General features: G+C 37.6%; 1 protein-coding gene across 1 annotated transcript; it reads left to right on the forward strand.

The window, feature by feature from the left end:
* Positions 1-566: 566 nt before the first annotated feature.
* Positions 567-16024, forward strand: tars1 (threonyl-tRNA synthetase 1). Its single transcript, XM_026343106.1, has 19 exons — positions 567-714; positions 1573-1644; positions 1962-2152; positions 3098-3221; positions 4285-4409; positions 6071-6188; positions 6276-6340; positions 6664-6742; positions 6979-7125; positions 7816-7914; positions 10296-10462; positions 11190-11352; positions 11924-12061; positions 13093-13170; positions 13256-13356; positions 13588-13692; positions 13869-13941; positions 14942-15056; positions 15173-16024. Exons 1-19 carry the CDS (start codon positions 655-657, stop codon positions 15319-15321), a joined length of 2169 nt encoding a protein of 722 aa, XP_026198891.1. The 5' UTR covers positions 567-654; the 3' UTR covers positions 15322-16024.
* The last annotated feature ends 127 nt before the right edge of the window (positions 16025-16151 follow it).

Raw genomic sequence — 16151 nt, forward strand, 5'->3', positions numbered from 1 at the left:
CAAAAGACAAATACGTGGGCACATCTATTATTTTTCCATGAGAATATACTATCTGACAGTGGAGTCAATTTTGACTTTCATTATAGTTCCCTAAAATATCAATACCAACTACTGAAACATTTCCTTTATTCTTATATAATTACTGGGAGGTGTGTTTGCATATATTCTCATTCTTAAGACACGGCTGCTGCCCTGATCATTAGATTTTATTTTCTAATACAATTTTATTACATTTAGAGTTGTTGCAAAAATGAGAAAAGTGATTCAGAAACATTCAGAAGTTCCACTTTACACTACAATGAAAAACTGAAATTAAGCACTATTAGAAAACAAATCATGCTGTGTATTATTTTGGTGCCTATTAAAACCTGTGCAAGTATTTTGAGAACGTGATGGGCTAGACTGGATTATTCTGATGTAAATGCTTATATTTTATATATTTATTTAGGTTAACAGCATTTTAAAGTGTTTAGGAAATAATCTAACTAACAACAGTTGACGTCACCATCTGTCAGACGAAGCTCCACCCACTCCAGGAAGGTAATGTTGCATCAGAATCGCAATATCCGGGAAACGTCATCAGCCTTCACCCGGCACTCACTGCTCCAACTTTGCTCAAGTTATCTCTCCAAGTGAGGTAACTTTTCACTTGTTATGGCAGAACAAGCTGTCGTGGAGAAAATGAGCGAGTTGCAAGTCGACGAGAGAAAAAAGGTGATGTTCCACTTTTGCCACGGGCATATTTAAGTCATATTAGCCAGCTAGCAGCTAACTAGTCAGAGGCATGCTGTCATTTAGCTTAGCCACCGTGCAATGCGGTGCTAACGTTAGGGCTAGCTAGCTTTTAATGCATTTTATCTGAAATGTTACTGTCAAGGTAACAGAAGTATTGCTTTAATTTGTATTTTAATTAGTTTGGTCCGTAAATTGTGTGATAGTGCAATTAAACGAGACCAATGAGTTGATGTGGTTTGACTAACGCAATGTTAGATTGTACACGTACTGCTCTGTATGGCTGTGGAGAAAGCTTTGCACCAAATTCCCATGAAAAAATCTAACTATTTCTAGTTCAGTTTCTTTTCCGGAGGCTTGCCCATATTTAAAACTAATACAAACTGCACTTCATCAATAACGTATGTTTGCTTTTCAAATCGGCACATACCCACTATTAAATCGGGTTTATACTTCAGCAGATTTCTAATAATAACTTTCATTATTGTAACTTGGAGCGCTCTGCCAGGTGGAATAATCATGAATCCTCTGTATCATGGATTTACCTCAGTACGTTTTGTTTCTTGTCTCATATTCTCAGCATGTATAACTAACATTGAAGTATGCATCTTTAAAATAAAATGTTTGTATAGTGTGACTGCTGTCCTTTGGCTAATATTAGCTGTGCATGTTTCTATTATTAACAAGCATTAAATAAGTTAGGGGTGTGCCTTTGCTTTTTGTGAAGAGGTAATATGTGGTTTGTATCAGTGTACTTGTTTAAACGTTTGTAAGTGTCTAAACTAGCTTTGTATTCCGTTATGTCTAGAAATAATTAAATGTGATGTGATTCTTGGACAGGGGGCAGCTGAAAGCAGCAAAGATGGAGGAAAGAAGAAGGGTAAAAGTGGAGACTCTGGAGGCAGGTCTGAGGTGAGGAGCCTTACTGTCAGGAAGTAGATATTTGACATTATAAGACGTCATTTTTATTTCTTGTTTTTCAAGAAGATAAATCCTATATGTCAAGTTTCTCTGTCATTGCATGGTCACACATCAATCAACAGGTTCATGATTAAACATGGTTGTCCATTTGTGATTTTTGTGATGTCCTGCCAAGGGGTGTAAGAAAATATCAAAGATATTGAATATCACACACTGAAACTAGTGTTTTTTTACAGATTAAATCTATACACACTGACTTTATTATCCACTGTACTACATTTACCCATGCTCATTTTGTTTCGGTCCAGATGTCCCCACCCCCTGGGTACATAGATGAGCGACTTAACTTGTACAAAAAACTGAAAGCTGAGCATGATGCTCTGATGGCTGAGAGGGCAGCAAAGGATAGCCGCCCCATCAAGGTGACTCTTCCTGATGGAAAAGTGGTGGAAGCTGAGTCTTGGAAGACCACACCTTACCAGGTGGCCTGTGGAATCAGGTCAGTGTATGATGAGATTGCTATTCTGTGCGATACAGTTGTTGCCTATCAAATTTGACATCTCACTTTCTTGTAATGCAACTACAGTAGGAGAACCTAAAAGGCTCTACAACATCCACTTGTAATAGAAGTAGAGTCCAAGAAAACAAACAAAAAAACCTGTCATCATAGAGATGGCCTGTCATTATATCTACTTGTGTTGGACAATAAATTGCCCCAAAAATATTTGAATATTATTGACATTTGAAGACCATTTTATGCTGATGGGAAGCTTACCAAACAGGAATGGCTTCTGTTACTAAGTCTGCACACATAGTCTTATTATATACAGACGTCAAAATCGCACCAAATCCTCGTGTCACTCTTGCACCATACCTTCTCCACCCACTGGATTGCATTGTTGTTTGCTTGTTGTGTTGAGTTGTCCACCACCCACTCTGTGAACAAACACTGCAATTATTGGCAGTGTTGTTGTATCTAACTGGAGTGTTTTGAATTGTAGGTCAAGAATCACACTGGGTCTGTAGGTCTAGCAAAACAACCTGTACTTTGGGAGCCTAACATGACTGTCGATGACATTAATATCACATGATCAGTTCACGATAATAAACCTAGATTCCATTAGCAGGTATCAGTACCATAAATAGAAGGGTTTTGGTATCTTACGTATTGCCACTGTAATGACATAGTTGAATTTTTGTTGTTAAAATTTGTTGTTTTGTTGTTGCTGATTTTTTATAAAAGACACAATACAAGTTAATGTAATAGATTTGGTTTTAGTCACTATTCTTAAGCATCTAGATGGTCTCTACCAGAACATTACACTCTGTTCTGTTTCAAGTGTACTTGAATTGATATAAAATATAAATGAAGAATCTCAAAATATACTTCCTGCTTTTGTGTACCTTCCATTTAATATACTTTTTGCTTTGTTTTTTTGTTCAGTCAAGGCCTTGCCGACAACACAGTGATTGCCAAAGTGAACAACGGTGTGTGGGACCTGGACCGACCTCTGGAAGATGACTGTAGTCTTCAGTTGCTAAAGTTTGATGATGAGGAAGCTCAAGCTGTAAGTACAATTCAGCCCCATTCTTCGACAGTGTGCATACGTGTATATACAGTGTAAATAAGTGTTCATTTGGATCCAAAGAGGAAAATATGCAGTTTTGTAAAGTCATGTTAAACATTATACTCAAGTGCCAATGTGTGAACCTTGCTCTGAGAGAGCAGCATGACAATATTTCTGACATGCTAGAAACCTTTGTTTTATTTGTAATAATAATTGTCCCTATTGTATAATAAACAAAATACAGCCTTGTAGTCTACAAACATTTTTGCAGATTCAATATTCAAAATAATATATTTCAACAAATCTGATGGCTACTGTCCAGAACATACTGAAGGGTTGAATTTGACCTGAGCAGGCAAGGTTAAAATGATGTTTGGTACATTTACAGTTGGTAATATAGCTCAAAGCTCTGTCATCTACTCAGAGTCTGCTGCAAAGACAATAAAAGGAGACGTGACAACATAAAACACTGCAACAATTATATACTGTCTGTAAAAGTGACAGCAACTTGTCTCTCTTGGAAAATAATGAGACTTGTCCCTAAAATAAAAGCACATTTTCAGTGTTATTATCTTTACAAAAGACTGAATATTTTACCTGAAGATCATTTGTCAAACAACACTGTTTAGTGCTGAAAGATATTTGAATGTCTTAGTCGGTTCATTTTCCTTTTGTTCCTTTGTTTTTGTCATTAGATTTTGTATGTTTTGCTGATTTTTATGGTTTTAATAACAAAAATAGGTTTTGAGAATATTTTACATTACTGTTTTGTGTGAAACTACAACGAAAGTTTATCTATGCTCAGCTTAAAATTAAAATTAGGGTATGTACAATATCAACATAATTTGTGACATCACAGATATTTTGTCAGTCTTAAGCAAATTAAGCAATTTTATAGCCTAATGTATGAATGAAGGTTACCGTTTAGTGTAATATCACTGACATTAAGGACAGCTATCCTTTTTTTCCAGTACAGTCAAAGTTTACATCCTAAATGGACACAAAGGCAAATACTCAAATGCTCATATTTTGCTAAAGAGAGAGTCTGTTTTTTGTTTATTAGGTTTACTGGCATTCCAGTGCCCATATCTTGGGTGAAGCCATGGAAAGAGTATATGGGGGTTGCCTCTGCTATGGTCCACCCATCGAGAATGGCTTCTACTATGACATGTTCCTGGAGAACAATGAGTGAGTTGCACATATTTTGTTTTGTTTGTTTGTATAATTAGTTGCTTAAATCACAACAAGTGTTATTTTGGTGCATATGTCAAGGATTAGTAGCTGTCTGTCTGGTTCACTGTCTGAGAAGGATAATTAACATAAAACAGGTGGATTGTAATGACACTAATGCCGTCTAACTGCATTTCTCTTGGGGGTGGATTTGAAATAATGTCTTTTTTTATCTGCCAGCAAGACTAGAAAACAAAGTACAGCAATGAGGCAAAACATCGCACATATTAAGCGAATAATGTTCATTATCTCTGGAATAGGCTTGGGATATTTCAGCCAGGCAGATGCTGTATGGATTTGACCTGATTCTAGCCCTGACCAGCTAATTTTAGAATCTCACTGAATTTTGCCCAGTTTGCTGTTGTTTTATATGCAGGGTCCCAGCCTGTGTTTAATCATCTGAACCATCTGATCTGCTTCCAAATGACCATTTGGCTCTCTGGCATATCCACATTTTTTAAATGTTACTGAAGTAATTTTCACTATGTTGTGGCTAAAACTGAAGACTGGACATATAGCAGTGTTTGAATCTTTCAGACGTCTTGTTCTTCTTTCTTTGTAGAATCAGAAAAATTAATACTTCATTTTTTGTTTTTTTGTTAACCGTGAGGACACATTGTTTGAATAATCTTCTTTGGAAAATTACTTATCAAACCTAACTGAGGGCTCTTTGCCTGTGTTCAGTGTGAGCTCCACATTAAGGCAGATAGATTTACAGTACAGTGTGAGCAAAGAACCTACAGCATCTGAACTTGTATTGCAAGTTAACATTTTATCTTGTACAATACAGGATAAATAAACACCCCACAGTATCAGACCAGCTTTTAGACAGAAAGCAAGCAGTCGTTTCTAGTCATCAGTGTGTTGGAAGCAGTGGAAATGGGAAGGTGTAAAAACATCAGCCACTTTGATTAAGGCCAAATTATTATAGCTGAAAAGCTGAGTCAGAGCATCTCTGTCAGCAAGGCTCATGGAGTGCTGCACCTCGTAATGTAGGAAGATTTAAAGGATGTGCTGCTTTTGTGTTGGTGTCCATGCGTTGGCGGGCCGAGAGAGTTTTATAGGCTTTCAAAGAACAAAAAGGGCAGAGGTGTTCATAATGTTTTGGCTAATCAGTATATTTAGTTGAAACACAACACTAGAGATGATTTCGGCAAAATTTTAGAATGTATTGAGGCACTCTCAGAAATTCGAACACTTCTCCCATGTAAACAAGTTTGTCACTTGACCTTTCTCTTAAATAGGTGTATTTGTCCCTGCTTCAGGAGAGTGTGAGGAGCGCTGTCTAATTAATTCTACATCCTCCCTAATGAAGTCATTTATGCTAATGGAATTCTTCAAGACCGTTCTTTTGCAAGGACGTTTTGACATTGTTCAAGCCCTAAAGCCAAGGACTTAAATGTATTTGCTCATGCTTGGCAGAGGTTATCTGTTTCTGGAAGTCAAATAATTTCATTGGTAGACAGAAGGTCTGGTCACATCCGCAGTGCCCTCTGGAAACTGTGGGAGACTAAATTTAGCATGGTAGACATTTTGCGTATTATTGCAGCTTACTAGGTGAAAAGGTTATTGTTGGTTATACTGACGGTGTTTTGTTTATCTTTTGATGTTTTGGACAGGGGTGTGTCGAGCAATGACTTTCCAGGTCTGGAAAACTTGTGCAAGAAAATCATCAAGGAGAAGCAGGCGTTTGAGAGGTTGGAGATAACAAAGGAAACTCTGCTGGAAATGTTTAAGGTATGTGAATATATGTATAGGTGTATATATAGAGCAGAAAAATATGGCGAAAATTAGGACGTTAAAATCACCTCCTGTCCTTCACAGTACAACAAGTTTAAGTGCCGCATTCTGAATGAGAAAGTCACCACTCCCACTACCACAGTGTACAGGTGAGTCCAGATTAAGCATGAACATATAAAAGGTTTTATCTTAAAATTATATTTTTAGGGAAATTCTCATCTTTTTCTCTATATTTACTAAGTCTTCATGAAAATGCCAGAGCCAACAACTGATCATACCGTGCCAGAAATCATCAGTCCCACTAAATACACAATTCAACATGGTCCCCAACAAATATTTTTGTTTGAGTAACAGTTTTTTAAAAACTATGGAAGCATTTTATTTTAAAAATGTGTGTATTTATGGCAAATGTAGCAACTGCTTATTGTGTTTAGCATAAAAAATTAAATACTTAGAATTTTTGGCATTTCAGATGTGGACCATTAATTGACCTTTGTCGGGGCCCTCATGTGAGACACACTGGGAAAATCAAGTCATTAAAGATCCACAAGGTGAGTCTTTTGTTTTCAGTGGTGCATTATATACAGTGAACAAGTTGTTATTTTATATGTGGATTTATTGTTGGTTAAACCAGGCATTCCACTGTGTTGTCTGTGTCCTGAGTGCCCGGCAGTGAGCACATTTGTCCCTGTTTTTAGAGCAGAGTTGCCTCATATTTTATTCTCAATGGATTTAATGCACCTAAAAGAATGAAGAAATCTATCATACTTTTTTTGTGGTGTGCTAGAATTCGTCTACCTACTGGGAAGGGAAGGCAGACATGGAAACCCTCCAGAGGATTTATGGGATCTCCTTTCCTGACCCCAAAATGCTGAAAGAATGGGAGAAGTTTCAAGAGGAAGCCAAGAACAGAGATCATCGCAAACTGGGCCGGGTATGAACTGCAGTGCAAAGCTGTTGGTTAGCGATAAAGTTAATAGTGATATTCATTCTAAAATTTTAGGTTTTAGTCTTTGTGAAGGTACTGTAGGTTATTTGCATTGCAATGATGTTTCTGTTTAGTCTATAAAGCTGCAGAGGTTGAGTGTTGATCTTACTAAAAACAATTGTCATGAAATACAGATCCGATCCACGATTGGGTTTGATGTGTGTATGACGTTGGAAAAGTCACACGAGTGTGAAATTAGAACACTTGGTGCAGTACAGTCAAGAGAAGCTTTTCTTTTTTGTGCTTGAGAAAGTATCACTTACTTGGTAAATTACTGTGAAGTTGTTTAGATGTAATTTGCACATCAATCCAAGAAGAAATGGTGAGGTTCACATGATTCTAAAAATTACCCATGATTCATTTTCAGCTGTTAATCATGACAAAATTAACCCATGTCACTCCCACTTTCTTTACAGTGACACATTGTTTACATGGATTAGACTGTTCGGGGTGTGTTGTTCAGGTTTGGGGTGGAGGGAACAAGCTGAACAGGAGACAACACATTGTTAGGCAAACACTCCTTACATTAAATCAGTGATGAGCTGTTGCAATACTTCAAATTAAAACCAGTTTGGCCTGAGTGGTGATTCTTTTAATTTTCAATTACAATAGAAAGCCTTTCTTTGTTTCTTTCAGGAGCAGGACCTGTTCTTTTTCCATGACCTGAGTCCAGGGAGCTGCTTCTTCCTTCCTAAGGGAGCCTTCATCTATAACACCCTGATTGAGTTCATCAGAGTAAGTGAGAGCTGTCAGACCTGCAGTGAATAATTGCTGTGATCTCACTTTAAACTTTAGGATACAAGAAGAGAGAGGTTACAAAGCAGAAACTTTAAATTTGCAGAGAGACCTGGGGAGGAGGAAAGAACTGCTTTGTACCAATAGATGGTCTGACTGATGATAATGGATTTTTATTTCACCAGGTATATTGCCACAGTTTAAAATCACATTCTCTTATGCAGTAAAGCAAGACAGATTTGGTATTATGTTAATATAGCGTGGTCATAATTTTGTAACCAATAAACTAAGGGCTAATCAATCAAATCTCAGAAATCAGGAGCTGTCCATATAAAATGTTTTTTTGTTTTTTTTAAACTATGAGAAAATGTATTATAAAAAACATAAAATAAAATAAAATGCAGATCCATATCAATGCCCTCAGACTGTAAATAGATGGTGATGCGTCTAATTTATACTCAATATAACATTTCTCATTATTGACCTGGTGATAGAAGCTCTGAGTAGTTTGAACTTAACTAAACTTACTAAATGCAAACTTACTTATTATCAATAGTGGAATAAACTGAAACATAAGGCAGATGAGATCGACAGCACTGAAGAAATACTATATTATACCTGCTCTAGTTGAAGGGCCACAAACTCTTAAATGTTTTTTAATCATTCACTTTATTTGTTTTTAGTCAGTACAGTCAAAACGCAGTTCACATTGGAAGTAATTTTATTTAAATGGATTTCTGATGAAGGAGGTTTTGAGTAAAGAAATGTGCTTAAAAACAGATCTGCATGTACAAACAACAAAGCACCTCAAATTTACTGTATTCATAGTGTACATGACTGTCAAGATTGAAAACAAATAGATTTATCTTTGCTGTCAGCTTTCTGGTTTAAATTTTTAAATTGATATCAAACAAAAGATGCCAGCCTAAGGTGCAATAAAGCTCTATAAAATTACAATATTTTCCTTGTGGCTTCCTCTAATCCCTGTCATAATATATACAGTGAGGGGGAAAAAAGTAGTTGATCCCCTGCTGATTTTGTACATTTACCCACTGACAAAGACATGATCAGTTTATGATTTGAATGGTTGGTTTATTTTAACAGTGAGAGACAGAACAATAAAACAATCCAGAGAAACACATTTCAAAAAAGTTATAAATTGATTGCATTTTAATTAGTATTTGAAGAATATGCAAGATTTCTGCCTGCCAGGCGTCTCTTAAACACGCTGAGTGCTCCTAATCTCAGCTCATTACCTCTCGGTCATGGCCAAGACCAAAGAGCTGTCCAAAGATGTCAGGGACAAGATTGTAGACCTACACAAGGCTGGAATGGGCTACGAGACCATCACCAAGCAGCTTGGTGAGAAGGTGACAGTGCAGTCATTCGCAAATGAAAGATCTCATGAAGAACTCACCTTGTGGAGTTTCAATGGTCATGAGAACAGTGAGGAATCAGTCCAGGACTACACGGGAGGACCTTGGCAATGATCTCATGGCAGCTAGGACCATATTCACCAAGAAATTCAGAGGTGAACTAGGTGAAAGTGTTGTGGTCAGATGAGAAGGAGGAATGCTGCCTATGACCTCAAGAACACCATCCCCACCATCAAACATGGAGGTGGAAACATTATGCTTTAGGGATGTTTTTCTGCTAAGGGGAGAGGACAACTGCAACACAGCAAATGGATGATGGATGAGGCAGTGGATCATCATATCTTGAGAACCTCCAACAAAACCAAGGCAACAAAGGAGTGGCTCAAGAGCACATTAAGGTCCTGGAGTGGCCCAGCCAGTCTCCAGACCTTAATCCCAAAGAAAATCTGTGGAGGGAGCTGAAGGTTCGAGTTCAATCAGCCTCAAAACCTTAATGAGTTGGAGAGGATCTGCAAAGAGGAATGAGACAAAATCCCTCCTGAGATATGTACAAACTTGGTGGCCAACTATAAGAAACGTCTGACCTCTGTGATTGCCACCAAGTGCTAAGTCATGTTTTGCAAAGGGGTTAGATACCTATTTTACTTGTTAAAAATGCTTTTCTCTAACTGTTAAAATAAACCTACGATAAAAATTATATTTCTTTGTCAGTGGGCAAATGTACAAAATCAGCAGAGGATCAAATATGTCATTCCCTCACTGTAAACAGACAAGGAAGTGAATATGCATTGCTATAAACATTCTCAGGTAGTTTGCTTTTTTTAAATCTCTGCGTTTGGTTAGAGTTCTGAATGTTTTAGAAGTTATGTACGACATATGTGAGATTCCTAGGGTGTTAAAAGAAATGGTTTGTAATTGGTATGTGTAGATAGTATTATGAAGCTGATTTTCTTGTAATAAGTAAACAAACTGAAAAGTGAGAAAATCTTGTTCTGTGTCTGACAGAGTGAGTACAGGAAGAGGGGATTCCAGGAGGTTGTAACACCCAACATCTACAACAGCAAACTGTGGCAGACCTCAGGCCACTGGCAGCACTACAGTGAGAACATGTTCTCTTTCGAGGTTGAGAAGGAGACCTTTGCCCTTAAACCCATGAACTGCCCTGGACACTGGTGAGGCCTCTATTTACACTCAGAGTTGTTTTGAAAGTTTGGTTTTCATTTAAGCTAGAAAACAAACATACAACACCAACGCACATACCTGTTTTATTAAACACTGTAAAAGAAGTCTTACAATAATGTTGAATGAATAAATATTCTGGTCAGAATTCTGTCTATAATCAGTAAAATAATGTTTTTTGGAAGCAGAACTGCTGGCATTACATGTGTAGACAAACCCCAGTACAATATTCAGTTTAATATCCAACAATAAAAATTCTAACAGCACCATGACAAAGAGGCGCACCAAAGAAATCTTTTACCACACTTGAAAAGCTTTATAAGAGTTTGACTCAGTTTTCCTGAAATAGCTTTATATTGCACTGCTACAGTAGTTTGTCATCCAGTTCAACTCGGCTTGTAATTGACTGATTCTCTTGCCATGTTTCAGTTGCTGAGTGACCTAGTTCAATTTAGTGCTGAATGCTGCATTGCAGTAAAGAGCCAGACTGCAGTTCTTTGTATTCAAATCTTTTATCTCCTTCTTCTCTTTCAATCTTTTTGCTGTCCACACAGTAAGAGATCATAGTGAAATGATAATTGAGCTGGTTGAAGTTTTGAATGTAGATTTAATCAAATATTGAATTTTTTATTTCACACTAGTATTGAAGCAGTAAAGAAGGTTAGTTGTTGGCACCGTGTCTGCATATTTTTAACTTTTTTTTTTTTTTTTTTGCACCAGTTTAATGTTTGATCACCGGCCGCGTTCCTGGAGAGAGCTGCCCCTTCGGATGGCTGACTTTGGCGTCCTGCATAGGAACGAGCTGTCCGGAGCCCTGACTGGTCTCACCCGAGTCCGTCGCTTCCAGCAGGATGATGCTCACATCTTCTGCTCCATGGACCAGGTAAGAAACAATGCATACATTTTGTCAAGTCAAACATACAGAAATGGCAACTTGCAGCCAGCATCCCACAGATTTTGTTTTCTCTTTATTAGTAATGGCAGTGAATTGGATGGTTAATTACTTGAAATTTGTACTGAAAGTATTTATTTATTAATTCTAACTGTAAGAAAACATTACATTTTGTTATTTATAAAATTCAAACCAATACTATAAAGAAGACTGCACAGGATACAAAATTATATATGCTGTTAATTTTAGAGGCAGCAACTCCAGTTGGTGGACCACGTTAAGTGACTAAAAGTGAGAATTACCTGTTGTAGACCTGTTTTTTTTTATCAGATCTTCAGTGTTTTATATCCTTTTTCACATCCAAAGTTTCCAATAGCTTTAAAGTCTGCCTAAAACTTAGCTTTTCATCATCGAATTAAATGTCATCTTTTTATAACTTTTCTGAATTTTGTTATTTAGTAATACTGAAACAAAGATTAACTCACATTAAACCACAAATGAAATTTGCAGCTGTGTGCAGATGGCTGATAAAAATTCTGTAACATTTTCCTTTTGACCCCAGATTGAGGAGGAGATCAAGGGCTGTCTGGACTTCCTGCGGACTGTGTATGAAGTGTTTGGCTTCACTTTTAAACTCAACCTTTCCACAAGACCAGAGAAGTTCCTGGGGGATCCAGAGGTCTGGGAACAAGCAGAGAAGGTAATCGGAATACCTTGTTTTTACTTTATAGTGTGAACAATAGTCACACCAAGTGTCACTGGAGAATAAAGATGCTTTATCAAAGTATCAAAAAGAGGGAGTAAGGTAAAGTGAGTCATAATGAGTCTTATTACATGGGCCTTTTAGTGGTTTTATTCGGTTCTCTACACCAACACTCTGCTTCCTGAGCCAGCTTTGAGTCCAATGGATGGAACTGAAGAATCAGTGTTTAATGACAGTTGTTAGGATAAGATGCCGTATTGCTTTATTTTATCAATAGCATTGACACATGCACATTAATCTGGAAAGCCTTTACTGGAAGGCTCTGAATGGATGAAAAGGTGTAGAGTACTTATGCGCTAATACTTTCTCTGTTTGTCCTTCTCAATTATCTGATTTTATGGCTATTTTATAAGCTTCTTTGAATTTCTGTTCCCATTTTCCAGTGCTTCGTATTCACATGTATCTTTTGCCTGCTGGAAGAAGAACATTACCCATGATAGTGAAAGTTATTTATAGCATGGTATTTCATTAGCAATCAATCCAGTGGCCATAGTAACTATTTAAAAATTAAAGACTTAGCAGTCTGCTGATGGACAGAAGAGGCCAGACAATTTTAAACACTGTAGTATAGAGATTGTCTTAAGTATGGTGGCGCCTCTCTGTAATTAACAGTCACAGTTCTCAGAATACGGATGATTTTTTGGAAAACTAATTATTACAGCTTGTAAGTAATATATTTCCTAAATTCAGCTCTGCCTTTTTATGATGTTTGCACGCACACAAGTGGAAAATTAGATACACAAAAAAGCGACTTGGCATAGTCACTGGAACAGAGTTTGCTGCACATTTCCCCTCACGTCATTAACTCTCAGAAGCAACCATAAAATATTGAGATGTTAACATTTCTCAGTTCAGTGATTAGTTCCAGGTGAAGAAAAGCTCAGGTCTAAATGTCCAGCCTTGCTTAACACTACTTACCTAAATGTTGGTCAGCACTTTTATAACAAAGCATTGTTTATTTTTTACAGCAACTGGAGAACAGCTTAAATGACTTTGGGGAGAAATGGGTTCTCAACCCAGGTGATGGAGCTTTCTATGGACCAAAGGTGAACTGTGCATTGCAGTACTAATGTAGTCAGACTGTTAACCAGCAAGAAGGTGGCTGTAAACGTGTGTATCCTTTTTGTGCAGATCGACATTCAGATCAAGGATGCCATCGGTCGGTACCATCAGTGCGCCACAATTCAGTTGGATTTCCAGCTCCCAATCCGCTTTAATCTCACCTTTGTCAGGTGACTCTTCTGCTTTCCTTATTTACACAATAGCGTTTGGTAAACCCTTGTAAGCATAGATGAAGGTTAAACAAACCATAGCTCTAACATAATAAGATAGAAACATATACCTTCATATGCAAAATGTTGGAGAACTACAAGTGTTTTTGTTGCCACCTCAGACTAGATTTCTCCAGATGATCACTGCTGTCCTTTTCTTTTTTCTTTCTTCTTCTTCCAATGATTGTGTAGTCATGACGGTGATGACAAGAAAAGACCAGTTATCATCCACAGAGCCATCCTGGGATCAGTAGAGAGGATGATCGCCATTCTGACTGAAAACTATGGAGGCAAATGGTATGTAAACGGAGGACCTTGAGTATTTATTGTGTTTTGAAGTTGGTTATGGTAATGTGAAGTGTTTATTTTCTGATTTATGGGACAGAAATAGAAGTACCCCCTTCTGTTGGGGTGTAAATATCTGTGTGTGCCTGCTTTTCTTCTTAACTAAATGCAAATATTTCCTGTTCTAGGCCGCTGTGGCTCTCTCCTCGTCAAGTAATGGTTGTACCTGTGGGACCAACCTGTGAAGAGTATGCTCAGAAGGTAAGCACGAACAGCTACAGATTTTCACTTCCGATGTAGTATAAGCAGTACCCTGAAACAAATAAAATGCTAAGTGGATGCTAATTCAGGATGTGCTGTTTCAGTAGTAAGATCCTGTAGTTGTGGGGATGCCCTGATTTTGAGATTTTTCATATTACTGTTAAAGCATTGGCTGATAAAATGTTTTTTGTTCATTTATATTGGTTTATTTTATTCCCCCTTTGTGGTAGGGAAATGTTATTATTGCTATTATTTAGAAAAGAAAAATCACTTTCAAAATCCTTCCATCAGTGGAAGGTTAATCATAATACTATGAAAACAACAATCAATATAACATTACAGTTAAGTGTTCCAGCTGTCTGGCGCAGTATCTGATGACAGTGGCAAGGGTGTACAATGCCTATGCACATCTACAGCTTCCTAAAGGACTAAATATTGCAATAGTAATCCATCTAACTGTTTTTGCTGTTCCTCTGACCTGTTCGGCTTTAGCTGGGTCCTCTCTCTTCATTAGCTACAGCCATCTCTTCTTGACCTTCTCTTGCAGCTTCACTGGCTAAAGCCTGAAATATTTAAAACAAAATAAGATAAAACTCAGCCAGACTGTTCATCTTTTTCCATGTATATTTTCTCACATTTATAACCGTTTTACTAATATCTCTAGTCCAAACGGTCGTTGTACATCCTTAAGACTAACTTCATTTTTCTAATATGAACTTGCATCATTTATAAAGCTACATTAAAACAGTTATGAAACACTGAGCAGCAAGTAACAAAGGAGGCAACTGACCTTAGTAAGTCATTTTTGGGACCTGTGTTTTTACCTGTGTATCTGCAAAAGACAGCCGACTGCAGCCAAAGACAATTTATCCAACATGCAGTATCTTAGATTAGGGGGAAAAAAAACTACTTGCAGAAGTCTATTAAAAGAGATAAGTTAACTTGAAACACATACTAAAGTGGACTTAACTGTAGGTTGTTCTTCTGGTTAATCTGGCAGATCACACAGGAATTCCACAACAGCGGCCTCATGACTGACGTGGATCTTGACCCCGGCTGCACTTTGAACAAAAAGATCAGAAATGCACAGTTGGCGCAGTACAACTTCATCCTGGGTCAGTGGAAATACACTTCCTCCACTTGTGTGTTACTGTCTAGATCTTGATCTTTCTCACTGTCCAGCTAAATACTGACTTATCTTCCCCTTTGCACGTTTTCCTGCATGGAACAGTGGTGGGAGAGAAGGAGAAGACGAGTAACACTGTGAATGTTCGTACCCGGGACAACAAAGTCCATGGCGAGCGCAGTGTGGAGGAGTGCATCGAGCGTCTCAAACAGCTCAAGACCTCCAGGAGCAGGAACGCCGAAGAGGAATTCTGAGTTTTCTCAAACTCGCTGCTGTCAGCTTGTCCTTCTCACAACAGTACCTCGAGTCTGGTAACTTTAAAGGGCCACGTAGTTGAAAACAGTTTTTGACGAGGGATAAAACTACCTTCACACCGTTGCCTAGTCTTTGCTTTATGATCAAGAAATCAATTATGTTTTTTTTTTTTCTTTCTGGTCTTCCATTGCCTCATTATTGTATCCCTATGTTTTTGGTTATAAAGTCTAATGGTTGCTGTACTCCATAGAATGAAGTATGATTGTCCATGTCCCTTCTCCCTTTACTGCAGTACAACTAGTGAGACTCCAATGTGATTAGGTCTCCACACCTTTACAGAACATGTCTGTAGCATTGAAGAAATTCTACCATAAAACCTCTCTTTAAAAACTTAGGGGAAATGTTTTGTATCACTGTCTTTGTTAGTCATTTCCTCAGGGAATTGTACAAGTTACAGTTTTGATACCTAAACGTCTATATTTGATGTATGTGTGCTGCTTTTTATAAGATGGAAGACAGGACTCACCACATCACCCTTCCCTCCCATGAGGGAAATTGCAGCACTCCTTCGATATCCTTTAGATGCATCTCTTCAGTTATGCTGCTTCACGCAAGTCTGTTCATTTGTCACCTGGTTCAGAATTTGGAGAAAACAAGCAATCATTAAATTCACAACAATAAAGAAAACTATTGGCAAATATAGCTGAGAAAGTCAATATGTATAAAACATGATTTTATGTGCTACTAACAGTCTCCCTCACCTATAAAATGTAGGTTTTCTAAAGTTACAAGGCAAAGGCTGAAATTATCAGATGGTTTGAAACTGATA

Source organism: Anabas testudineus, chromosome 9 (assembly GCF_900324465.2).
Source record: "Anabas testudineus chromosome 9, fAnaTes1.2, whole genome shotgun sequence".
In the NCBI taxonomy this organism is placed as follows: Eukaryota; Metazoa; Chordata; class Actinopteri; order Anabantiformes; family Anabantidae; genus Anabas; species Anabas testudineus.